The sequence below is a fragment of the Oryx dammah genome, unplaced genomic scaffold, assembly GCF_014754425.2.
Source record: "Oryx dammah isolate SB20612 unplaced genomic scaffold, SCBI_Odam_1.1 HiC_scaffold_2, whole genome shotgun sequence".
NCBI classification, from domain to species: Eukaryota; Metazoa; Chordata; class Mammalia; order Artiodactyla; family Bovidae; genus Oryx; species Oryx dammah.
The window spans coordinates 8,194,715-8,221,830 of NW_024070186.1; the positions used below are offsets into that span (position 1 = coordinate 8,194,715).

Genomic DNA, 27,116 nt, shown 5'->3' on the forward strand with positions numbered 1-27,116 from the left:
GGAAATGGCAACCCACTGCAGTACTCTTGCCTGGAAAATCCCATGGATGGAGGAGCTTGGTGCAGGCTACTGTCTATGGGGTCGCAAAGAGTTGGGCACGACTTCACTTCATCATGATGTGAACATGATCTGTTTACATCATGGATACTGTGGACTTACTGTGCTCTTCTATTTCCTATTACTGAAGAGAGGGTTTTCCCAGTGTCTGGCGAGTGACCTTTTCCCCTTTAGTCCCTTGAAAAGCAGTATGTGATTTCCATTACTCTTACTATTATTGGCTGTGCTTGAAGGATGTAGAATCCTAGTTGCCCATCCAGGGATCGAGCCCACTCTGGATTGGAAGTGCAGAGTCTTAACCACTGAACCACCAGGGAAGTCCAATACTTGAATTACTTTTTTTTTTTTTTAATTTCGTTTACTTAGTTTTGCCTGCATTGGGCCTTTGTTGCTGTGTGGGCTTTTCTTGAGCTGTGGCAAGTGGGGGCTGCTCTTCAGCGGCAGGGGCTGCGCTTCAGCGGCAGGGGCTGCGCTTCAGCGGCAGGGGCTGCGCTTCAGTGGCAGGGGCTACTCTTCAGCTGCATCGTGTGGGTTTCTCATTGTAGTGGCTTCTCTCATTGCAGAGCAGAGGCTCAAGGGCCCTCGAACTTCAGTAGTTGTGGCGCACGGGCTTCGTTGCTCCTCGGCACGTGGGGTATTTTTGGACCAGGGACTGCAGCCGTTTGTCCTTCATTGGCAGGTGGATTCCCGGCCAGTGAGCCACCAGGGAGGCCCGCAATGACACTTTGAAATGAGAGCGTTGTGTTTAGTGCTTTGTAAGCCCTGTTGTCAGGGAGAGGTGAGAATGTCCCAGTCAGGACAACTTTGATGTTAAGATGTAACATGCAGTAACTTTTTGGATTTGACTGTGGTGGGAGCTGAAGGGAAAAGTAAAGTAACTGGTTATTTTAAGGAAGAAAAATCTCACCCTTTCTTCACCTTCCTTCACCCACTCTATCTCAGATTGTGAAGTGGTCTGACTGCTGTTTGCCGTTAGCTTGCCGACCTGGGGATCCTTATCAATTAATCGCCAAAGCAAGTGTGGATGACTTCAGCAAGCTAGGGGTGGCATTCCTGGAAGATAGACTCCAGATGGCCAGTGGACTGATACCTCAGAAGATCGTGTGTAAGTAACTTGGGGAAATGTTCATCGTAGCAGGATGCCATCGTTAACAAGCTTAAGGACGATTGAGCGCTCTTGTTTGGTATGACTTAAGGGCAACTCTGGTGGAATAGTTGCTAAGTCATGTCCGACTCTGCAGCCGATGGGCTGCAGCCCGCCAAGACTCTTCTGTCCATGGGATTCTCCAGGCAACAAAACTGCGGTGGGTTACCATTTCCTTCTCCAGGGGATCGTCCCGACCTAGGGATCGAACCCAAGTCTCCTGCACTGGCAGGTGGATTCCTTACTGCTGAGCACCAGGGAGGCCCTGCGCCTTGTTTCTTACTATCAATATCGCGTAAAAGATTGACACCCATGCAGCTGAATCTATAAGCAAGTGGACACAGTCACCTCTCTGAAACTCCACCTGTTCACCAATCAACACGAGGGTCTGAAGTTTTCTGATCTGTATGGGAAAGGTGTAGAAATTCTGCAGTTTCACTGGGGACTGTCAGGGGTACCCTTCTAACCAGGGAGTGGGGGGTGGGGAGCAGTTATGTGGGTCCCACGGAAGCTGTGGAGTTGAAGGGTGATGTGAGCTTCGTGGAATGGAGGTCTTACGGTACAGAGAAGGCCCCGAGGTTTTGCGCTGAGATGTGAGACAAGGCACAGGGTTGATGGGCTGTCTTCTCTCTTCCCTTTAGCTGTCCACTTGCAGGACTCTGCCCTAAAGGAACTTAAGGGTCAGGCCTCAGACCCCCCAGCCCAGCTTCTGCAGCCCGACCCCGAATCTTATATTCAGAGGAACCCTCCTGAGCCTGACACTATGGAGGACCCCCAGTCTCCGGGTTCTGCATCCACTCAGGGGCCAGGTGGGGCCCCTGGGGGCGGCGAGCCAGCCGTGGACGGTGACAGAGGCGTGGGCTCTGTCGAGCACTGTCCCCTCCATCTGTCCAGCTGCCATGAGTGTTTGGAGCTTGAGAACAGCACCATTGAATCCGTCAGGTTTGCCTCTGCAGAGAACATTCCAGATCTCCCGTACGACTACAGCGGCAGTTTGGAGGGCCTCGCTGACGACCTCCCCCCCGAGAGGGACGGGAGGAGGGTCAACGTCACGGGCAAGGCCCCCAACATCCTCCTGTACGTGGGCTCTGACTCCCAGGATGGCCAGGACAGGCTCCAGCAGGTCCGATCGGCACTGGCCGACTGTGTGGACACGGACTGTTATACTCTGTACCACCTGCCTCCGGAAAGCGCTCTCAGGGACCCGTGGCTGGACAACTGTCTGCTGCTGGTCATCGCCACCGGGGAGCCCGTCCCTGAGGACCTGTCCCGGAGGTTCACGGCCTATCTTTCTCAGGGAGGGAAGGTGCTGGCCCTGGCATCGTCCTTCACGCTGCCTGGCTTCCGGGTGACCAGCAAGGCCCTGCTGCAGGACACGGTCCAGAGCTTGGTTTTCTGCAAGGTGGATGGGAGCCTGGTGAGGCTCAGCGTCCTGAGCAGCGGCTGTGTTTACGAGGAGGGGGCTGGGGAGCCGCTTGGCCCCGGCAAGCTCCATGGCCACCTGGACCGTGAGGACGGGGACAGGCTGGTGGTGCAAGTGCCTTTCGGGACTCATGGAGGAGAAGCTGTTCTCTGCCAGGTATGGAGGTTGGCAGCCGGGTCTCTGGGTCTCTTGATGGGACATGCTCCTGAAGGTTCCTGAAGGGGTGACTAAAGGGTCTGTGTGCCACGTGGGGAGGGTACTTCTGTCCTTGTCCAGGGAATCTTTGCCGCTGGTGAGTTGCAGGTTGAGATGCGGGCTGTCCTGTATCCTGTTTCACTGAAAGGCTTCTGATGGAGGAGAGAGGGAAAGTGAAAGTCGTTCAGCCGTGTCTGACTCTTTGTGACCCCATGGACTGTACATGAAATTCTCCAGGCCAGAATCCTGGAGTGGGTAGCCTTTCCCTTCTCCAGGGGATCTTCCCAATCCAGGGATCGAACGCAGGTCTCCCACATAGTGGGCAGATTCTTTACCAGCTAAGGCTAATTAAAGACTGTTGGTTAACCAAGGGTTAGCCGAAGCTACTTGCTTGTTTTAAACTGTATACTGGTTATATTGTTCAGTCACTCAGTCGAGTCAGACTCTGCGACCCCCTGGACTGCAGCCATGCCAGACTTCCCTGTTCTTCACCATCTCCTAGAGTTTGCTCACAATCATGTCCATTGAGTTGGTGATGCCATCCAACCATCTCATCCTCTGCTGCCCCCTTCTCCTCTGGTTGGTTATACTCTTTCTAAAATCCATCAGTTTACTCTCTTGCCTCAAAACACTCTTTAGTTAATAAAACTCAAACTTATTTAATGAAGGGAATTGAGCACCTTGGGGTGGTGGTTCCCAACAGTAGTGTCTGTCATGTTAAAATGTTGTATTTGATGTCAGGGATGTGCCTGGACACTCACCAACTGCTGGGATACTCTGTTGAAAACACCTTCAAATCCTTAGTTCCTTTATGATTTGTCACTCTGAAAATCTAAGTGCTGAGCACAAGTTCAAATAAGTGAAGTGATTTCTGGCAAATTATTACATAGGTGGTGGCACTAGCGGTAAAGAACACACCTGCCAGCCCAGGAGACACCGGGTTTGATCTCTGAGTGGGGGAGATCCCCCTGGAGAAGGAAATGGCAACCTATTTCAGTATTCTTGCTTGGGAAATCCCATGGACAGAGGTGGCTCATGGGCTACAGTTTGTGGGGTTGCATAGAGTCGGACACGACTGAAGGGACTTAACACACACACATACACAAATACATAAGTAAGAAAAAAATGGAAACAGATAAAAGGAAAATGCTACTTCCCTTCCCATCCTTATTTGGCTCCAGAGCTGTCTTTTTCCCCCCATGTTCCCCTTTTAGCTTTTTGTTTGTTTATTTAAGCAAATGGTAGGTAGCAGGATAGACTGTTTCAGAATTCCTGATCATTTACTGCAGATCTTTTAATACCTTTGGACGAAAAGTTTTTGCTAGAGTTTAGGTGAACTCTTATCCTTAAGGATTTGTGATCTAATGAGAAAACTAAGTAGATGTGGCTCTTTTGCCCAGCATGGTTCCCAGGATGAGTGTAACAGATTTTAATCTGTTTTATTATACCGATCTTTTTTTGAGTTAGAGAATTGTTGCCTTCTATTTTGGTGTGGCTTCTTTTCATTTCATATGCTGTGTCTCTCTCCAGCCCTCCTACAAATTAAGTCTCTTGGGTTTTCTGATCAAATGTTCTTCAAGGGGACAGATACTTGTTTCTTTACTATTCTAAAGTTCACTCACTTGTTCTTAAGATAATACTTCTTGAATTGTATATAGATGTATATAATGAAGATTTTAGATGCATATAATAAAGAAATCTGACCATCAGGCCAGATAAACATGTATAACCCAAGCTGATTTCATGTGCGCTGCAAATCCCATGAATTTGTTTTTGGAGGCCTAATAAATGCTCCTCTTTTTTTCTCTGCAAATATGGTAACTATAGTAACCACGCATTCTCAGAAAATCCACTTAAAAACCTGACTTCCTAGAGCTGTATTTCAGCTTTGAGTAGTGAATTTTACCACCCCGGTGCCCAGACTTGTACTGGAAAATTGATTCGGCACTGTGGCGATCCGTTGCTCCGAGTTACATAGCAAATCTGCCTGCTGCACCATTCAAACTGACCCCATCACTGTCATAAAATTTGATCCTGCGTGCATTGCCCTAGGAAAAAAAGGCAATATGATGCAGCTTCAAAAATGAGATTCAGGGATTAGAATGTCATTTTTGATTTTAAATGACTTCCACTTTCTGTGTGCCAGAGTCACTGTTTTCTCCTCAGGCCCGTGTCACTACCATACCGCCGAGATCACCAATAAATATGAGCACAGGCTGGTTAGTTTCCTCTTTCCCTGTTCAATTTCATAGTCTTCATCTTTGTAGTAAATGGAGCATTGATGTAACCCAGTAAGAGGAGGGCTTCAAGGGCAAACCACAGCTGCACAGTAGGTGGTGGTCTCACGGCCAGGGAGCTAGTTAATGCCTTGGGCATTCATCGTCATACAGAAAAAGCAAATCTTGGTGTACTGCTCTACTGACCAGACATGCAGGAAAAATTTTAAGGCTGTGGATTAAGGCAGGCACTTGATTATCAAATGAACCAGGACGTTGGCATGAAGGTGTCCAAGTAGAGCTTGTGAAATGGATTTGAAGTATTCTGTGTCCTTACTGAGCTCAGCACACGGCAGAGGCGATTGTACTTTCATAGCAGAGTTTCTCGACCATGGCATTGCTGACATTTTGGATGGGTTCCTTCTCTGTGGTGGGGTCGTTAGCAGCACCACCTCCTTGATGCTGGTGGCGCCCCCCTCCATGTTTGTGACCGGGGACATTGTTAGTTTTGGCCCTTTGTTGTCGTTTAGTCGCTTAATCGTGTCCGACTCTTTGCGACCCCATGGACTGCAGCACGCCAGGCTTCCCTGTCCTTTACTGTCTCTCAGAGTTGGCTCAAAGTCATGTCCATCAAGTTGGTGATGCCATCCAACCATCCTATCCTCTGTTGTCCCCTTCTCCTCCCGCCTTCAATCTTTCCCAGCATCAGGGTCTTTTCCAGTGAGTCAGCTCTTCGCATCAGGTGGCCAAAGTGTTGGACCTTCGGCTTCAGCATCAGTCTCCTTCCCGTGAATATTCCGGGCTGATTTCTTTTAGGATGGACTGGTTGGATCTCCTTGCTGTCCAAGGGACTCTCAAGAGTCTTCTCCAACACCACAGTACAAAAGCATCAATTCTTTGGGGCTCAGCTTTCTTTATGGTTCAACTCTCACACCTATACATGACTATTGTAAAAACCATAGCTTTGACTAAAGCTTTGAGTCTGGTCTTAATTTTAGACAAAGCCAAGTTACTGAAATGGGCCCATTGCTGTGGTAACATCATTACGGCCAGAGGGTAAGACATTGGTCGCAAACTGCAGAGGGCCATGAGGGTGAGTGTGGCTAGCACGCGCCCGGGTGGCCTTTTTACAGAGCGAGGTACAGAGGCAGATGTGGCCTCTCTCCTTGTCTCCACCGAGTGTGAGTGTTAGTCGCTAATTCGTGTGTAACTCTTTGCGACCCCATAGACTGCAGCCCTCCAGGCTCCTCTGTCCATGGGGATTCTCCAGGCAAGACTGCTGGAGTGAACTGCCATTCCCTCCTTCAGGGGAATCTTCCCAACCCCAGGGATCAAACCCAGGTCTCCCACACTGTGGGCAGATTCTTTACCCTCTGAGCCACCAGGGAAGACCCGTCTCCATTGTAGAAACACCTCATCTTGAAACTGACAATAGCCCTCCACAAGCAATGTCCTTGCTTTGCTTCACCTCCTGGAATCCTGAGGCCTGCTCCTAGGGGGAGCTCTCCTCTTCCTTCTCCACATCTCCCACCTGTGACATTGACTTCAGTAACAGCCCCCCAGAGTACTTGCTTAGAGCAGGGGGCACATGTACCATTAACACTCGCCCCCCGACCCTGGCCCCAGGTGAGGACAGAGCTTGCTCACTTGATATCTGCCGCCTGCAAGAGGTAATCTCCGGACAGTCACATGGTCACCTGGATGAAACGTGACCCATTGCCTTGCTGACCGTCCGTCCCGGCACTGGCCTTGTCCCCTGGAGAGGAGAGGCACACCCTTGGGTAACGACACAGAGGACATGCAGTGGGATTCAGATACCTTAAGGGATGTCATCTTCTGCCTTCTCCCTCCTCCAGGATGGTTTAAGGCAGGGGTCCCCAGCCCCCAGGATCTAATGCTGATGATCTGAGGTGGAGCTGATGGAATCAGAATAGAATAAATGCCATGTGCTTGAGTCATCCCGGACCTGCTCTGCTTCCCCCACACCCCGTGGAAAAATTGTCTTCCATGAAGATGATCCCTGGTGCCAAAAAAGGTTGGGGACCGCTGGTAGTAGGCACCAGGCCCAGTCTTGGGTGAAGCGGGCCACCCTCAGCTGACCCGATGGAATGTGGGAACTGGACAGTTCTGCAAGCCTTTTTAGATTGGCTTCAACTTTCTGCAAGTGCATTGTTTTGGTCAGGGTATTTGGGCAGTATTTTTGTTCTGGTTAAGGCTTGAGTGGGGATTGAGAGATTTTAAGTTGCCTGAAGGCTGGCACTAAGATTTTTATCATGTTCTTATAACATCAGGCTGGGAGTTGTGCTGGTAACAGAAACCCACAGCGGTTCCTGGCAAAAGCAAATGAAAATAACATGCTCAGGTTGCTCTTCTGGTACTCAGTATTCTGGTGTCGTTGAGGCGCTAATGCTCAGTTAAAATCAAATTTCAAGAGAGATGTTCTAGTACATTCCTTCATATCAGGACATAGACCATTGATATGAAAGTTCTAGTTCAAGGCAGCCAGAAGTTCCAGTATGTTCCTTCACACCAAGACACAGACTACTGATGGGTGGAACTCCTCTAATTTTCACTTTACAACAAAGCCTGAACTAAATACACACATGAAGCCCCAAGTCTTTGAGAGTCCCTTGGACTGCAAGGAGATCCAACCAGTCCATCCTAAAGGAGATCAACCCTGGGTGTTCATTGGAAGGACTGATGTTGAAGCTGAAACTCCAATACTTTGGCCACCTGATGTGAAGAGCTGATTCCTTTGAAAAGACCCTGATGCTGGGCAAGATTGAGGGCAGGAAGAGAAGGGGATGATAGAGGATGAGATGGTTGGATGGCATCACTGAGTCCATGGACATGAATTTGGGTAAACTCTGGGTGTTGGTGATGGACAGGGAGGCCTGGTGTGCTGTGGTTCATGGGGTCTCAGAGTCGGACATGACTGAGCGACTGAACTGAACTGAACACGTATGTTACCTCCCTCTTGAACCCCCGTCTCACCTCTTACCCCATCACCAACACTCGGTGAATTAGGCCACTGCCATCCCCGGCACTTAGGTGGTTGGACCAGTAGGTAGAATAGGAGCTTCAAGCATGACTCACTGTGCCCTCCTAAGTTCAGCAGCAGCTATATTTGGGTTCTCAGCATATCCATTTTCCTAAATGCTTGGTCCTACAACCATGTTAAGTGACTTGTCCGAAGTCCTGTGACTGACGAGTGATAAAATTCGGGACCTGGAAGATTACTGTCCATGGTCATTTAGTGCAGATCTTTTTAGCCTTCATAGCCACAGTTTATTTTTCCCCATCAGTAAGAATTTATTAGGTTAAATATCTCCAAGGCAAAGTTTCATAGTGCTTTTAAAAAAATTTACTTATTTTTAACTGAAGGATAATTGCCTTACAATATTGTGTTGGTTTCTGCCATATAGCAACATGAATCAGCCATGGGTGTACATATGTCCCCTCCCTCTTGAACCTCCCTACCTCTCTCACCCCATCCCACCCCTCTAGGTTGTCACAGAGCCCCAGTTTGGGCTCCCTGAGTCATTACAGCAAATTCCTACCAGCTCTGTATTTTACACATGGTGAAGTGAAGTGAAGTGGTAGTCGCACAGTCGTGTCCAACTCTTTGCGACCCCATGGACTGTAGCCTGCCAGGCTCCTCCGTCCAGGGGATTTCCCAGGCAAGAATACTGGAGGGGGTTGCCATTTCCTTCTCCAGGGGATCTTCCCAACCCAGGGATTGAACCCGGGTCTTGTGCATTGCAGGCAGATTCGTCACTATCTGAGCCACCAGGGAAGGCAGATGGTAGTGTATATTTCTGTCTCTGTTCGTCCACAGCCGTGATTTTAATGGGCTCCCTTGAATCTTTTCACCACTTGTTCTTTTCCAAATGCCCAAGTTCCAGGTTTATATAGTGTTGATAATGAGAAGAACGCATGTTCCAGTTTTCAGAAAAACTAGTAAAGACACTGCTTGTCCTTATGTCCCTCAGCGCCTCTGATTTATGAAGTGGTGTCTTTTCCCTCTCAGGTGCACTTGGAACTACCTCCCAGCTCTCCAGCAGTGCAAACGCAAGAGGATTTTAACCTGCTCAAATCAAGCAACTTTAGAAGATATGAAGTCCTTACGGAGATCCTGACGACACTGGGCCTAAGCTGCGACAGAAAGCAAGCTCCTGCCTTAACGCCTCTTTATCTGCTGTCGGCCACGGAGGTGAGTGAGTGTGTGGTGGGGAGGGACCCCCTCAGACGCCCTTCTTCAGAATGGTGGCCCTTCCCCCAGTTGTTGTGTGGCTGGGGGTTTCAATTTTGATTTCTTTTCAAAAATATTCATTTATTTTTGGCTTTGCTGGGTCTTGAGTTGCAGCGAGCGGGGGTTACTCTTTGGTTGCTGGTGTGGGCTTCTCATCGTGTGGGCTTCTCATCGCGGGAGCTTCTCTTGTTGCAGTGCAAGGGCCTAGTAGTTGCCCCACAGCATGCGGGATCTTCCCGGACCAGGAATCAAACCCGTGTCCCCTGCACTGGCAGGCAGGTTCTTAGCCACCGTGCCACCGAGGACATCCTTGATTTCTGTTTTCATTTTCTATTTCTTTTTTGACTTTGGGTTTGGAAATCACATTAAAATTGTCCAAGTATAACTGATTTGTTTTTTGGTGTTTCTATAAAGAAGAGGGAGAACACTGGAGTTTAGAGAGTGTTAAGTCTCCTAAGTTATCGCCCTTTCCACTCGAGGTGGGGAAAGGTCACTGTTTTATGTGTCAGGACTGTATTTGGCAAGCACAGTGTATTCAGTTGGGATTAAAAGCCTTTGTTTTCATTTGGGCCTTTCTCAGGGAATCTTTGGACGGAAAACCACAACTTGTTTCTCTTGTGCTGATGTCTGCCATCTTGTGGCAAAGGGGGGTCTGGGTTTCAGTTTTTGTCTTTTAGTTTGGTCTAAAAGGAAAATGCCATGGAGTTGGGAATGTATTCAGAATTTTTCTTGGCCTTTTGTCTTCGTTTGTGCCTGAGGGTGTTACCAGCTTGGGCTGGTTGCCAGGTTCTTCAGGTGTGTCTTTTTGATAATCTCTTGGCTTTGTGAAGCTGTTAATTTCTTATTACTTGCTGCATATGATTTTGTGGGTCTGTCTCTTCCTCAGTAGGTAAACTTGTGAGTTTAGTGACATACCTGTGTAATTTCAGCAAATACCTGATAGTCTAGCTTACTCTAAACTTACCTGCTTTCCCTTGAAAAGAGCAAATTATACCCTCTACACCAACATTTCTAAAGGAAGGAAAATTCTCTCAGTTTTCTCTTGGGTGTTTTTTTGTTTGTTTGTTGTCTTGTTTAAGTCACGGGTACAGCCTGTGGAGTCTTAGTTCCATGACCAAGGATTTGAACCCAGGCCCTTGGCAGTGGAAGCTCGGAGTCCTAACTGTTGGAAATTCCCTGAGGAATTCTCTGTGGGGTTGTCCTCTGTCCCTTGGCCAACTTACTTTTTGGCAGAGACTAGAGCTGTGAGTTTTCTGGGTGGGAATGCCACCTGGAGGAGACAGAAAATCTAACAGCATTTAGGACTCGGATACCTTGCGGGATTATTTGAGGACTACCTGAAATCATACCTATGAAAGTTTTGTGTAAATTGTATTATTTAAACTTTAGCACAATTATTATTGTTACTATTGTTATTATTGTTGTTGTTGGGAGATTGAATGAGTTAAGAGTGTGTAATGTGCCTAGTAAGTTCCTGGTGCCTAGGATAAATGGACTAAATGATGTTTTTAATAAAAAAAAATTAAAACTATAGCAATGGACGATTCTTTTTTTAAATTTAAGACACATGCATTGCGTTTTCTTACTTTTTTTTCTTCTGTTTTTGGCTGTGCTGCACGGCATGGAGGATCTTGGTTCCCCGACCGAGGACCGAACCTGCAGTTCCTTTAGTGGGAGTCTGGAGTCGTAACCACTGGATAGCCCGGGAATTCCGCCCCCCGCTGTAAAATTAAAACTGTAGCAATTTTTTTTTTCTTCCACTTAAGAAACATTCACTGCATTTTCATTACACAGATTTTAGGCAGTCAGCCCTCTTCTTAATGGGTACTCTTGGGGATTAATGTTAGGATTTTTGTTTGCACTTTCATCTTAGACCTCAAAGCTCCACGTCATTTATCTCTGTTTTATGTGTTAACAGAAGGCAAAACATCAGCTCCATCTTGTGACTTTAAGTGTCAAAATAAAGCCGGTCCTCTGAGCTTCAACTCTTACAGATACAACTATAGAAAGCTATGACAAACCTAGACAGCGTATTGAAAAGCGGAGACATCACTCTGCTGACGAAGGTCCATATAGTCAAAGCTATGGTTTTTCCAGTAGTCATCCAGTATGGATGTGAGAGTTGGACCATAAATAAGGCTGAGTATCAAAAAATTGACGCTTTTGAATTGTGGTGCTGGAGAAGACTCTTGAGAGTCCCTTGGACTGCAAGGAGATCAAACCAGTCAATCTGAAAGGAAAACAACCCTGGATATTCATTAGAAGGAATGATGCTGATGCTGAAGTTGAAGCTTCAATGCTTTGGTCATCTGCTGTGAAGAGCCAGCTCATTGGAAAAGACCCTGATGCTGGGAAAGATTGAGAGCAGGATGGGAAGGGGGCGACAGAGGATGAGATGGTTGGATGGCATCACCAACTCGATGGACATGAGTCTGAGTAAACTCCGGGAGTTGGTGCTAGACAGGGAGGCCTGGCGTGCTGCAGTCCATGGAGTCACAAAGAGTCAGACACGACTGAGTGACTGAACTGAACTGAACTGTGTATATTACAATACACAGAAGATGCTTCATATTTTTGTTCTCCTGTTTCTTTTAACTGCCTAGGGGTGGGAGTTGCATTTTCTCCTATTGATTGGTAACCCCCACTGATGACAGGGAAGCCTTCCATGTGGCAGTTCATGGGGTTCACAAAGAGTCGGACATGACTTAGCAGCTGAACAATAACAAGAACTCAACAAACCATGGGAATGCAAAGGTTGAACAATGTGAAAACAAATGTAAAAGTGAAAGTGTTAATTGCTCAGTTGTGTCCAACTCTTTGTGACCCCCATGGACTACTGTAGCCTGCCAGGCTCTTCTGTCCACGAAATTCTCCAGGCAAGAATACTGGAGTGGGTTGCCGTTCCCTTTTCCACAGGATCTTCCTGACCCAGGGATCAAACCCGGGTCTCCTGTATTGCAGGCAGATTCTTTACCATCTGAGCCACCAGGGAAGCAGATATTTGATTTATATACACATACACAAACATTCTGCACGGACCCCATGCCGACCTTTACTATATATCTTTGGGAAAGAGTAGTTCTGAGAAATGTTCATTTCTCATTTTGAGTCTTGTGCTTGGTCTGATGGGTCCTGGGTGTCTGTCCTGGGGACTACTTTCCCCTCCTGCGTTCTTCTCTCTGGATTCTGCCTTCCTTTGGGAGTGCGAGGAACTGGGTACATGAGTGAGCTCGTGACTGTCGTGTGACTCCTCATTTCTTCAGTCCAGTTCATTTCGTCGCTCAGTCGTGTCCAACTCTTTGCAACCCCATGAATCGCAGCACACCAGGCCTCCCTGTCCGTCACCAACTCCTGGAGTTCACTCAGACTCAGGTCCATCGAGTCCATGATGCCATCCAGCCATCTCATCCTCTGTCATCCCCTTCTCCTCCTGCCCCCAATCCCTCCCAGCATCAGGGTCTTTTCCAATGAGTCAGCTCTTCGCATGAGGTGGCCAAAGTACCGGAGTTTCAGCTTTAGCATCATTCCTTCCAAAGAACACCCAGGGCTGATCCCCTTTAGAATGAACTGGTTGGATCTCCTTGCAGTCCAAGGGACTCTCAGGAGTCTTCTCCAACACCACAGTTCAAAAGCATCAGTTCTTTGGGGCTCAGCTTTCTTAACAGTCCAACTCTTACATCCATACATGACCACTGGAAAAACCATAGCCTTGATTAGACGGACCTTTGTTGGCAAAGTAATGTCTCTGCTTTTGAATATGCTATCTAGGTTGGTCATAACTTTTCTTCCAAGGAGTAAGTGTCTTTTAATTTCATGGCTGCAGTCACCATCTGCATTGATTTTGGAGCCTCCCCCCAAATAAAGTCTGACACTGTTTCCACTGTTTCCCCATCTATTTCCCATGAAGTGATGGGACCAGATGCCATGATCTTCGTTTTCTGAATATTGAGCTTTAAGCCAACTTTTTCGCTCTCCTCTTTCACTTTCATCAAGAGGCTGTTTAGTTCCTCTTCACTTTCTGCCATAAAGGTGGTATCATCTGCATATCTGAGGTTATTGATATTTCTCCCGGCAATCTTGATTCCAGCTTGTGCTTCTTCCAGCCCAGCGTTTCTCATGATGTACTCTGCACAGAAGTTAAATAAGCAGGGTGACAATATACAGCCTTGACATACTCCTTCTCCTATTTGGAACCAGTCTGTTGTTCCATGTCCAGTTCTAACTGTTGCTTCCTGACGTGCATATAGGTTTCTCAAGAGGCAGGTCAGGTGGTCTGGTATTCCCATGTCTTTCAGAATTTTCCTCATTTCTTAGTGGTCGTTAATTTCTCTTAGAAGACCTTGAGTCGGCTGTAGAAGGAAACGCAGGAATTCAGGGTTTTAGCGTATGTTCTCCTGCAATACAAGTTCTCTGAAGGATTATTGTGCAAATGAATGTGAAGGTGGCTGTGATGGTCCTTCTGGGCGAGTCCCCCGGCTCCTCTTCTGATGCTGAACTGGAGACATCTTGGAACACCTCGGTCATTGTGCTAGTGCTTCGTGGTAAAGATACGGATGACAGACTGGGAACAGAATTCGACTGTACTCTCTATTTGGTTTTCCTTCTTAATAGATCTCATTGCTCGGCATGGAAATAAGTTACAAGGGGAGGATCCTAGTATCCATCATCTGTTACATATGACTCATCCTTAGATTTCTCACCTGCTTTTGGGATTAGATGCCTGAAGACCCTGCTTCCCTCTTCCTGTAAAATACTCTGTGCTGTTGGGAATCTGAGATCTCTGACCACATGGTGTCGCTGCTGAGCCAGGCTTCCTGGTGAGGAAGAGGCAGATTTGATTCCCCCCCGCCCCCGCCACATCAGTTTTGCATAGTGTAATTTAGTCGTTTCGGTGGCACTTTTCATTTGGGCCCATAGAAATTATTTCAGAGTCACAGTTAATAATATTCACCTTTCACTGAACATTTACTGTGTACTAGGTGGGACCGTAGGATGGCCTATGAAAGAACAAAATAAACACACTGGCTATCTAAATAGTTTTACTGCATACCAGCTGTGTTTATACAGTTTGGTGCCTGGACACTCACTCTTTGTAGCAAATAGCACAGAAGATTTATGAGGTACCTATGTGTTTCCATATTGCACTGATATAAATGGAAAAAAATAACACATGATCCAAGTAGGAAAAAACACTCACCCAAGGTACAGCCGACCCTTGGCATTTGCTGGAAGTGTGTTTCTGAGACCTTCGCTGACACCCAGACACCATAGTAGCATGTGATTTCCGCTATAAAATCTGGTCACGTATGACTTCATGAGTGTCACCATGCATGACACCACGCAGAGGAGAGGTACCGCAGAGGTCCAGACTCTGGGTGGCCCAGCTGAACTTACCTGCCTGAGGTCTTCCCATTTAAGCAAATTCACTGGGGGCAGGACTGAAATTCAGTTCTCTGCAGAATTATGATGTGACATCTTGTATGAGCACCTGTACACCACATGCATATGTCCACAGAAAAAAAAAGACTGGAAAGAATATATATAGGGGGTATATTTCTGGGATTGGGACTTAATGGTGATTTAATTAACTGTTAAAAAAATCTTTTTATTTTCCACATTCTGTTCAGTTCAGTCACTCAGATGTGTCCGACTCTTTGCGACCCCATGGACTGCAGAATGCCAGGCCTCCCTGTCCATCACCAACTCCCAGAGTTTACGCAACCTTGTGTCCATTGAGTCGGTGATGCCATCCAACCATCTCATCCTCTGTTGTCCCCTTCTCCTCCTGCCTTCAATCTTTCCCAGCATCAGCGTCTTTTCAAATGAGTCAGATCTTTGCATGAGGTGGCCAAAGTATTGGAGTTTCAGCTTCAACATCAGTCCTTCCAATGAACACTCAGGATTGATCTCTTTTAGTATGGATTGGTTGGATCTCCTTGCAGTCCAAGGGACTCTCAAGAGTCTTCTCCAATACCACAGTTCAAAAGCATCAATTCTTCAGTGCTCAGCTTTCTTTATAGTCCAACTCTCACATCCATACATGACCACTGGAAAAACCATAGCCTTGACGAGACGAACCTTTGTTGGCAAAGTAATTTCTCTGCTTTTTAATATAATAAGCTGTCTAGGTTGGTCATAACTTTCCCTCCAAGGAGCAAGTGTCTTTTAAATTCATAGCTATAGTCACCATCTGCAGTGATTTTGGAGCCCCCCAAAATAAAATCTGACACTGTTTCCACTGTTCCCCAGCTATTTGCCATGAAGTGATGGGACTGGATGCCATGATCTTAGTTTTCTGAATGTTGAGCTTTAAGCCAACTTTTTCACTCTCCTCTTTCACTTTCATCAAGAGGCTGTTTAGTTCCTCTTCACTTTCTGTCATAAGGGTGGTGTTATCTGCATATCTGAGGTTATTGATATTTCTCCCGGCAATCTTGATTCCAGCTTTTGCTTCTTCCAGCCCAGCGTTTCTCATGATGTACTCTGCATAGAAGTTAAATAAGCAGGGTGACAATATACAGCCTTGACGTATTCCTTTCCCTATTTGGAACCAGTCTGTTGTTCCATGTCCAGTTCTAACTGTTGCTTCCTGACCTGCATACAGTTTTCTCAAGAGGCAGGTCAGGTGGTCTGGGATTCTATTACAGACATGTATTATTTTTATAATGAGCAAAACCAGTTATTAAAGGTTTAAAAAAACCAAATCACTGTATTTAATTGGACTTTGAAGGCATCCCATAAGAGGTCAAAACTTGAATGTTAAAAGGCAAGGACTCGGGGCTTCCCTGGTGGTTCAGTGGTAAAGAATCCGCCTGCCAATGCAGGAGACTCGGTTTGGTCCCTGATCCAGGAAGATCCCACATGCTGCAGAGCAACTGAGCCCAGGCCCCACAGCTATGGAACCTGTGGTCTGGAGCCCAGGAGCCACAGGTACTGAGCCCACGGGCCACATCTGCTGAAGTCTGAGCTCTCGAGCCTGTGCTCCACCACAAGAGGAGGCGCCACGATGAGAAGCCCTAGCAGCGCAAGCAGAGAGTGGCGCGCTTGATCGTCACAGCTCGAGAGACGCCCCCACAGCGACACAGACGCAGCGCAGAAATAATTAAATAAAATGCAATAATTAAAAGTGCTGTTACAGTATCATTAATCAGTTCAGTTCAGCTCAGTCGCTCAGTCGTGTCTGACTCTCTGTGACCCCATGGACTGCAGCACGCCAGGCCTCCCTGTCCATCACCAACTCCTGGAGTTCACCCAAACTCATGTCCATCAAGTCGTTGATGCCATCCAGCCATCTGATCCTCTGTCATCCCCTTCTCCTCCTACCTTCAATTTTCCCCAGCAGTAATGATTAATATTTTTAATAAGAAAGGGCAAGTACTCTTGTGTAGGAGTTGATCGTTTGTTTGATATTTGACACTCACATTAGTTATTCCAAAAGGATTTGACTTTGTTAGTAAATGCCTCTACTCTGGCTGCTGACTGTTGGTTTAATTTTAAGCCCCCAGCTCAGCATGTGTGCGTCTCTGGGCCTCAGCAGTCCTCTCTCTCAGTGACTGGAAGATGCTCCTGGTGGTCGTTCCTCATTCTAGCACCGCCCCCCCACCCCTGCCTGGACGTAGCAGTTTCTTGACTGTCTTGAACCATTAGTCAAAGGAGACCACATGTGTGCGGGCATCTATGTAGTGAATGCTTGCAAACAGATCACTTCCTCTCCGGAGGTGTGGCTACAGCCCAAGGGTCAAGCACCACTGGGGTGCCCCAGGGTCCAAGGCCACCACAGCCTCCCACCACTGGTGGTGACCAGGAGTTAGCCAGGATACACCTTTCCTGCACAGGGTCGGGGGAAGGGGGTCACCAGTGTGTTTGTGAGCAATGCAGACTTTACAGAAAAGCCACAGTGCTTTCCCTGGCAGGACCTAAAGTCCAGTTGGTCCAGAAGTTCACCCTCTTGTTTCCATTTCTCTGGGCTCTGCTGCTGTTTTCAATCTCTGCCAAGGAAACAGCAGAAAGAAGGCATACTCCCCCACTGTGTGCCATGGAGTCAACAGGGGTTAGTGTCGAGAGGGGCAGCTGGTTGACTTGGACAGGGTGGGACAGAACCACCCCCTGCCCGCCATGCCCCCCACTGCCTCCCTGGAGCAATCGAGGGGTCTTGGGGCTGTGCACCGCTCTCCGCAGAGGGCAGGAGGCCGGGAGGACCTGACCTGCTCTCTCATCCTGGGACATCACCGCTTGGCGCTGGGGAGCGTGGGGTTCTTTCTGAGACAAGCAAGCTGGGGTTACTTCTGGGCCTTCCTCAGGGCTCAGAGCTAGTGTTGTGATGGCACCCGAGTGTGGGAAGCAGGCCGGGCCTCGGCAGGAATCCTGCCAGAGGGTGTGGGGCTCCTTCTCGGGGGCTCAAGATGTAACCATAACCAGAAGTGACAACTGGGTTTCTTATTAAAGAAACCGGGCAAAAACATCACTGTGATGTTGGTGTGTGCAGCTTCAGTGGTGCGGAGTTGTAGGGAGGATCATGTGTGCTTAAAAACTAGTGTAACATTCCATTTTGATTTTAACCCTAGATTATTTGTGGTTGACACATTTCCCCTTCCCCCCTCACCACAAACAGGGATTTTTTTTTAAATTAATTTTTTATTTTGACTGTGATGGGTCTTCCTTGTAGCACTAGGGCATCTCTTTAAATGCAGAGATCAGGCTCAGTTGCCCCCCGCCCCGCCCCGCCCCCCCAGCACCTGCATGTGGGATTTTAGTTCCCTGACCAGGGTTCGAACCCACATCCCCTGCATTGGAAGGCAGATTCTTAACCACTGGACCACCAGGGAAGTCCCAGGTATTGTTGATAAAGATAGTGTCAGTACTTGTGAAATGTGGCAAAAAGCTGTATTGCCCTTCCACCTGGGGCATTCCGTTTTTGACGCTGGGTGCTTTATGAAGAAACTTGGACTAAGTCAGGTCACGTGGTGTTACCCCCCTCCTCTTGAAGACCGCTTCATTCAGCAAATACCCGAGCGCTTCGGAGTCCTTGCTCTGCAAGTTTCTGAAAAACAAGAAGATGGTTTCTCATCTGGCTCGAGTGCTGTGTAGTTAACCACGGGGCTTTCCAGGTGTTCGGATCTCATCGGAGTCTCATGTGGCCCTGCCAGTGGGGGCAGGGCAGGGAGGGGGTTCTTGCCCCTCTGAGGAGCAAACTGGCTTGTGGAGCAGTGAAGGGTCTCACATAGTTTTTTTGAGTTAATTTGAATTCTCCAATTAAAAGTAAAAAAAAAACAACTTTGGTTTTAGCATAGTTATTTGTCACGGAATCTTCCCTCCCTGCACCTTTAATCCTAGTTCTGAATCAAATGTACACACAGGAGAGGGAAACGTCTAGTGCCCCTCTATAATGCAGCTTAAAAAATAATTTTGAGAGGTCCACATTCGAGAGGAGCTCGGAATTCCAGGTGCACCCTGAATAGCTTTTGACATGTGGTTGACGCGGTGTTGCGGCGGCCGTTTTACAATATGGCAACAGCCAAAGAGCAGCTGGCAGATTAAAGCCAACCGTTAAAAGCTCTTATAGCTGGGGAGGTTTTTAAGGGTCTTTCATAGACCCCTTTCTCTCCTTTCTTTCTTCCTTTGCCCTTTACCTCCAACTGGAAAAATTTTTTTGTTAGTTTTAACCGACTTCCTGTTATCAAACATAATACCTACAGCAAAGGCGACATGACGAGTCTGACATCGAAATGCAAAAGGAATAATACGTGGATGTTTTCCTGAGCTGCCTTCGTTTTTTTTGGCGGTGGGGAGAGGCTTTTCAAGCTACTTGATGTGCTGTAGTTTTACTTGAATCTTGTGTCCACAAGCCAGTTTCCAAGTGACTCCGGGGCGAATTCTTCTGCTCAGTCAAGGCAGAGACTTGCTAACATGCTGGGGGAAATGCAGATGGGCCCAGTGTGGTCGCTCTCCACTTTGAGCTGGTGTGGTCCCCACGTTTGCTCTGTGGTGTGGCTCTGGCTGCCTTACTGGGGGGGCAAGGGTGGCAGGTTGGAGGGGGCACCTTCTCCGCAGTGTCCTAGCGGGGACGGGACCCTGTTGAGAGAGGGAGAGAGAGGGGGTGGTTTTATTTCCTCAAGACTATTTATATCCAGTGCTCGTGCAGTCGGGCAGATTTGTGGATGGGAAACAGGCTCTCGTGGAAGAAAAAGTCCTCCTGGACCAAATGCTTTCTGCCTTCTGCAGCAGCTCCCTAATAGCTGCCATGTGTGAGCGGGTATGGGGGACGGCCTTCCCCTCCTGGGGAAGTCGATTGAAGCTGTCTCTCAGAAGGCTTGCAACGTTCTGCAAAGAACAGATTTGTCTCCTGAGTCTGGAAAAATAACGTCCCAGGGCATGAGTACCATCTCCCACGGGTTGGGGGGCGGGGCGGGGCACGATCAAAGGGCCCCCCTGGTGGTCAGATGGGGGGTTGGAGGCCAGGACTGAGGTGGGCACCGTGGTCGCAGCAGCGACGTCGGAGCCTGGCTCTCTCGGCTGCTGAAGCTGCCAGGCGGTGCAGGAATGCAGGACTCGGGGGCCCGAATCCCGTTTTTGATGAATGTTCTAGTTCAGTTTTCCGGGATGTGAATTATGGCTGGGGAATGGCATTTTGTTTTCCATTCACGCTGATAATCTGGGAATGTTGCTCGGAGGATTGTGCCGTCTGGAGAAAATGTTTCTAAGTGTTTCCGAAGATTCAAGGCCGCCAGGCGGTTTGTGGACCTGGATGGCCCGTTTGAGCCTCTGTTTCCACTGCATTCGCGGGAAGGGCCGCGACAGCCCAGGTTCTGGGTGATGGTGTTCCCTGGGGCGCGTCTCAGCGGGGGAGGCTGGGTCAGTCCCAGGTGCCTTTTCTCGGGCTTCTTCATCAAAGCTAGCCAGGTCGGCAACAGGAAAGTTTGGCCAAGGGTCAGTCTGTCTGTCCATCAGTCTCTTTCTCTTGGAGATGAGAAGAGAATGCCGTTCTCTTTCTTGATGGCGTTCCCATCTCTGCCCCTCAGTGGTTGCCTATGAGTAAAATGCATCTTGTCCAGGCACCGATGGGCTACCTACAGCCTTCCGGGTCCTGTATGTTCCTCAGACGTTTGGTTCTGTGTGGTCTCTTTGCTTGCTTTGTGAGTATGTTTGTTTCTTAAAATGTTTTCAGGCTTTGTTTGGATAATGATATATTTAATGATATAAGCAGTGGGAGAAATACCAGTGTGTAGATTATAATTTTGTTCTTAATTGTTGGAGATACTATCCCTCATAGAGAATTCTAGGGAACAGACCCCTCACACATGGCCGCTATGAACTTGGTTTTAAATGGCAGTAATTCTGAGCCTTTATACTACTTGTTTTACTTGATGTTTTTTAGAGGCATTTGAGTCTTTCAGTTTTAGCGTATGAATTGCTTTCACTAAAACCTTAAAAGAAAATGCTGTTGAATTAGGATCTTCCTTGGTAGCGAGGTCTTTTTTCCCACTTATTCCCGAGGATGAGTGAAGACTTAAGTTATAATACATAAACATTTATTCTATGTATATAATGCTGCTAAAAATGAGATGGGCTTTCCCACCGATACATGAAGCTTCACAACATTATTTTGGGCTGTCTCCTCTGTGTGTGTGTTGAAGTACGGAGAGAGAGGGGTGATTGGCAAAGAGAAGGACTGCGTTAGTCAGCTCCTGCACCTCCAAGATAAGTTCCCCAATAAGATCTCTTTCAAAGTGAAATGCCACCGTCACCAGGATTGCCCAGTATGGAACTGGCAACACCTCGCTGGGCCATTAGTCAGTATCACTAACCATGAGTCTTTTCTGAACCCTGAACTGTAAAACTGTTAGTTTAAACCGACTTGGCTTCCAGTAGCAAAACAAAAGTTTAAAAAATTAAAAATGAAATTTCTTTTAAGAATACTTGTAAAGGTTTGCTTTTCTTTGCCGTAGGAAAGTATTTGACAAATTGTTTTCTTGTCTGAGGAAAAATGAATCCCACATATAGCAGTTATTAGGGAGTAACTGAGTGATGGCCCCAGTCATCTCCCTTCCTGTTGTTAATCTCAGTAAATAAGGAAATACATCTTTTAAAAGAAAACATCAAATTGTGGTTTCATAAATTTAAAAATGATGGTTCATTTTTTCTGTGGGTGGGGGAGTGGGGAACGTCCAGGCTCTCTCTGCCTAGAATGGCCTAGATTATTACTCTAGATTTTGGGCTTCCATAGGCAACTTGAAATACGTGAGTTTTTCTGTGACTTTTCAGCCCATAAAATGCTGTAAGGGTCAAAGTTCTGTACTTTTGAAGATTCTCCTCTCTGCATATATTTTCCCTTCATGGTGGTGGAATTAGTTTTGTGTCTCAAGATTGGCCTAGTGAGTTTGTCACAGAAGATGTATATATATATATATATATATATATATATATATATATATATATAAATTTTTTTTTTTTTTTTTTAGATGACTTTTAAAAAGACTCTGACTCCTCATTACCAAACCCTCTCTCTGCTATCTGGGGAGGGTAGATGAAATAACCTTTCACATCCTTTCCAGGGCTCTATAGTATTTATGCTGGGCCCAACAAAGCAACTGGATGAGAAAAATTAAAAAAAATTTTTTTAACTTTTAAAACAGTTCCTTTGAAAGCATTCTTTGGTAAGAATTTGTGATTATTCACAAAGTTGGTTTAAAAAAAAGAATTTGTGATTATTACCATTTCATCTTTATACTGGAGCAGTTTGAAGTCATTGATAGATACTTTTCAGTTACGTTAAGCATAATGAAAGCGTATTTTGCTTTCTGCTTTATTTCATCTCAGGCTCTTTCTCTAATTACTTTTCCTGTTTAAGAATTAACAGTGCAGTATATACGAGCCTCAGGTTTACAAACAAATTGTGTTTTCAAAGTCTGTGTGCCAAACTGCCTGTTTTCAAACAAACGTGGCCCCTGTCATTTCTGTCGGCTGGGTTTTCTCCCAGTTCCTATTTGTCCTCCTAGTCCGTGGCACAGGTAAACCATGGATGCCGTCTTGTGGTATTGTTTCTGTCAGATTCCGGCTTGGGGGTCATGAATGCAGTGGGGACATACTCAACGTCTTGTTCTACTTCTCTGCTGTTTGACTCAGAATTTAACAGCTTCGTTATCAGATACTGCTTGAAAACAGCCATGTTGGACACTTAATAATTCTGTGGTGTATATATATCCTTTTTTGTTGCTGTTCAGTCGCTCAGTCCTTTCCTACTCTTTGAGACCCCATGGACTGCAGCACGCCAGGCTTCCCTGTCCTTCACCATCTTCACCATATATGTCCTTCTCTATACATATCCTTATGGTGAATTAATGAATTTGCACTGGTAGGTTAATACTTCTCTTATATTTAAGAAAACATTTTTCCTTTTGTAACGACTGTTGAACCGTGCACACAAGTAAAATAAACATTTCATAGAAAATTTCAAATATACAAAAGTAAACAAAATAATGTAATGATGCCCGTAAGTATTCAGCACTCTGTTTCACAGTTTTCCATTCTCACCAATCTCATTTTATCTATTCCTACCCACTCCTCCTCCTGTATGTGTAGTTTTGACCCAGATCCCTGAGGAGATCTCTCATCTGTAAATATTTAGTGTGTGTCTTAATATAGAACTCTGTTTAAAAATATAAGCAGTGGAATTTCACTCACACCTAAAATAATACAATTCCTTCACATAATTTCTTATACCAGTCAGTAATCCAATTACTAAACAGGCTTTTTAAAAGATGGGTTATATTATCTATGTATTGTGTTTAAGCTGGAGAAGGCAATGGCACCCCACTCCAGTACCCTTGCCTGGAAAATCCCATGGACAGAGGAGCCTGGTAGGCTGCAGTCCATGGGGTCGTTAAGGGTCAGACACAACTGAGTGACTTCACTTTCACTTTTCACTTTCATGCATTGGAGAAGGCAATGGCAACCCACTCCAGCGTTCTTGCCTGGAGAATCCCAGGGATGGGGGAGCCTGGTGGGCTGCCGTCTATGGGGTCGCACAGAGTCAGACACGACTGAAGTGACTTAGCAGCAGCATTGTGTTTAAGCATGTTGGTCCTTTTATAAAACAAATGCAAGATGGAAACAACTAGATATAAGCTGTTGTAACTTTTTTTGGGAAGTCATCTGTAAAATTAATTTCTGTATGTTTTAAGTGCCATATTTGAGCTCCTGTTCTGAAGATAGCAACAAACCATTTGTAATATCATGCAGAACAGCCCTGCACAGTGAGATACGTGAGTGCCATCCTTTCAGAACTAAACATGAGTTTCTTGCTCCCTCTTTTCTGCGAAGTCCTGGGTTTCCTTTAGCACGGACGCTATTGATTTTTGCTTGTATGCTTTCGGTTTGGGTTGATATTTGGCCTTTGACCCAGCCACTTTCTTACAATAAACAGTTTGTTGATGAGAGCAGCTGCCCAGCAGATTGTTTCCAGATTGTTCTCTCATGGCTGAGGATGCAGTGAGTGCACCTTACGAAGAAGTCGGCTTGAAGCTTGTGGCTTCTACTTCCTACGGCTGTCTGCCTTTGAAGCCAACTGTCAGCCTCTGAACATTTTTCTATTTATATCCAGTGACGGGGTGTGAGTCTATGCCACTGGAGATCAGACTTCACTTATTACTATCTTGATTATTATTCCCTGAATGAATGATAGCAGCATCTTCTAGAAATTTCTGCCATATGAGTGATTCCCGATAGATAGTACAGTAGGAATTCATTGGCATGTGTGGAAATTAAGAGCACTGGGTGTAGGGAAGAGTCCCACTGTATAGGGAAGTAGACAGGGCATGTTTTATTTTGTGTAGGAGTCCATGCGCCTTGGATATTTTAAGGTTTTCTATATAATTAAGGAATGAGGTAACTATCAAACCAAGTATTATCTGCTTCATGTTATTATCTTGCCCTTTAAAAATAAATTTTCATATTCATCTTATTTTCAAAGGACAATATTCCTTTTTTCATTGTTGTTGTTAATGCAAGTGACAGGTACCCTAGTGATGTGGATGCGTTTATGTGACTCAAAGGCACACCTTAGTTTGGATTTTTGCTGCTTCCCTAATCACTGCCCAGCTGTCACCTAGAATGGCCCGTCTGCTTGTAGCAACCTTCATTAAGGCAAGGTCAGAACTTTCGGCATTGGAGCCAAAACTTTTTACTAAACTGGCCACCAGGGGCTGCTGTCAGAATGGTGCGGCTGAGCTCACCTCCCTAGAGGCAAGTTTACTTTTTTCTACAACCAGTAAATTTTGCTAAGCTACCAATCCTGGTTTCAAAACTCAGGTCTCACTACACAGCCTCCAGTCACCAAGCAATGCTTACGGCTGTATCCCTTCCAGCCAGCTATTACGTAGAACCTGGACCCAATTCAAGACCTAAGATTAAGACTTGTGTGTTTTTCATTCGGTGCCAATAAGCTGTTATTAATACACTGATTCCACGTATACTGAAAGGCTTCATGAAATGCACTGGGGTTTGTGCTCAGGAAAGAACGTCCTTCGCTTGGACTGCTCAAGCTCCGGGCCTCTGGAGGCACAGCCTGTGACAGTCAAAATCGGGTTTTTCAGGGAGGTGTTCTTGCCTGAAGTGACCTTAGCAAACTAGCCTTCGTGCAGCCTGAAGGGTTGTGCTGATCCACCTAAGATGCGGGTGCTAGAAGGTATTCTTGATGGTTGTTTGTTTTTTTTTTTCTCTTTTTAAACAAAGGCTGCGTCTTTGATGATTCCAAGATTAACAGCAGAACAAAGATATCCAGTGAATGTTGGAACTGGCAGAGATCTCAGAGAGCTTTTGGAGCAAATCCCTTTGTTTCTCCTCAACTTTTTGTTTAAAAAAATAAGTAAAGAAAGGGTGAAAAAGAGTACACAAATCTCATGTAACTTTTACCTAGTAGATTCACCACTGGTTAACGTTTTACCACAATTTATTAATAGAGTTTGTGTTTTTCAAAAGATGTGTGTCTTCAAGTAAAACACAAAGCACAGAGCACACAGAACTTGTTACTTATGACAGTAGGAGCTACCACATTTTTGTTAATAGAAGTTGGTAAGAGAGTGCCACTAATTTCCACTTGGACCTGGGCTTATTTTCTTTATTTGAAGTAAAACCAGTAGCCTACTGGTTTGTAATGGTTCTGGATAGCTGGTCATTGCCATACTGGGCTATGGGCACATCTGATCCTCACAATGGGCCAGCAAGTAGAAAATTTTTAGAATATATCTTTAAAAAGTCCTAAATTATGGAACATAAAGCATCTTAGAGCCACATGCTTTGAGGACAACTAGTTGATCTTTTATGCTCAGCATAGGACTTCTCAACCCTGATCTAGGAAAATTCTAGTGATAACCATGTTACGTATACAGGACTTACAATTTTTCTTTCAGTTTTCCATCCGAATATTGTGACTTGGAACCTTACATCTGACTGCTTACTTTTATATGAAGGTTAAAACATTTTGGGGGGGTAGTGCACAAATTGGAGAAGGCAATGGCAACCCACTCCACTACTCTTGCCTAGAAAATCCCATGGACGGAGAAGCCTGGTAGGCTGCAGTCCATGGAGTTGCTAAGAGTCGGGCACGACTGAGCGACTTCGTTTTCACTTTTCACTTTCATGCATTGGAGAAGGAAATGGCAACCCACTCCAGTGTTCTTGCCTGGAGAATCCCAGGGATGGGGGAGCCTGGTGGGCTGCCATCTATGGGGTCGCACAGAGTCGGACACGACTGAAGCGACTTAGCAGCAGCAGCAGCAGCAGTGCACAAATGCTGTTGTAGTCTATGAATATCTGTCTACCCTATTAAACTGTAATACAAGATCATTTGAAGGCAAGGACCATATGTTGTTAATCTTTGTATCCCTTTTCCAGTATTTTGCCTGCAGTAGGCATTTAATAAGTGTGTTTTGTTTGAAAACTTAAAAAATGTTTTGGCGTTTCCCACTAAAGTATGGTGAAACACATCTTCCATTCCTGTGTCTGGGAGAGCCGACAAGCCTTGGGGGACAGGCCAACAGTAAACAGCCCACCAGGCTCAGGCTGGCTGCCTGGTTCAATCTAGTCACCCTTTATCCAGGTGTGATGGGGGCTTCATAAACATCACGTTAAACAGTTTAAAAGAATCAGCTGTTGATGTACCAGAACAAGACTGATAAGATGGAGCTTCAGAAAAAAGTTGCAATAGTTTTATCTGTTATTAAAGTGCTTTCCAGTTTAGAAACTATAACTAAGTACACACTGACTCATCAGCTAGCAGCTCCTTCCCATCAACTAGTCAAGCTTCCTAAAACGCAGATTTTAGACCGTCTCCTTGGAATGCTTGCTTGCGGATCTGTCCTCTCCCTGTAGGGCAGAAGGGAATGCCTTCACTGGCCCTTTTTCCCCCTCCAATGTAATATCCTCTGGGACTCTCTGAATTTTCCAGAGTGTCATGTACAAAAACAGTTGACCAAATGAGGTTTTGCTAAAATAAATGGACTGGAGTAGAAAGCTCTCTCTGCCTTTTCTGAATCGTCCTCATACTGGCCACCTCTCTCTTTGCAGACAACATGTATATTTTAATTTTGGAATCCTAGAGAGGATGTTCCAGTTTTAACTTGAGCATTTAGCATCTGGGACAAAGCACTCACCCTTGAATGTTAAAGGTGAAAGGGGAGCTCGGGTTTTTCTCGTTCTAAAAAGAAAGCCTCCCAGCTAGTCCTGAGCAGAGCTGTGGACGATTCTGTGCTGGTTATCTCCTGCTCCCACACACAGCGCTCCAGAGAGGTCAAAGCCAGGCTGCGAATGACAGGCACGTAGTTTGGGATGAGT

The 27,116-nt window shown here is 46.2% G+C and overlaps 1 protein-coding gene across 3 annotated transcripts in view; it reads left to right on the forward strand.

Moving 5' to 3' along the window:
• Positions 1-27,116, forward strand: part of HLCS (holocarboxylase synthetase) — a 208,076-nt gene that overhangs the window by 39,766 nt on the left and 141,194 nt on the right. For all 3 annotated transcript variants that reach the window (XM_040264201.1, XM_040264200.1, XM_040264202.1), the window contains 3 exons: positions 1,000-1,162; positions 1,843-2,780; positions 9,066-9,248. In XM_040264201.1, coding sequence (XP_040120135.1) covers positions 1,000-1,162; positions 1,843-2,780; positions 9,066-9,248 — 1,284 coding nt within the window. The remainder of the gene's footprint in view (positions 1-999; positions 1,163-1,842; positions 2,781-9,065; positions 9,249-27,116) is intronic.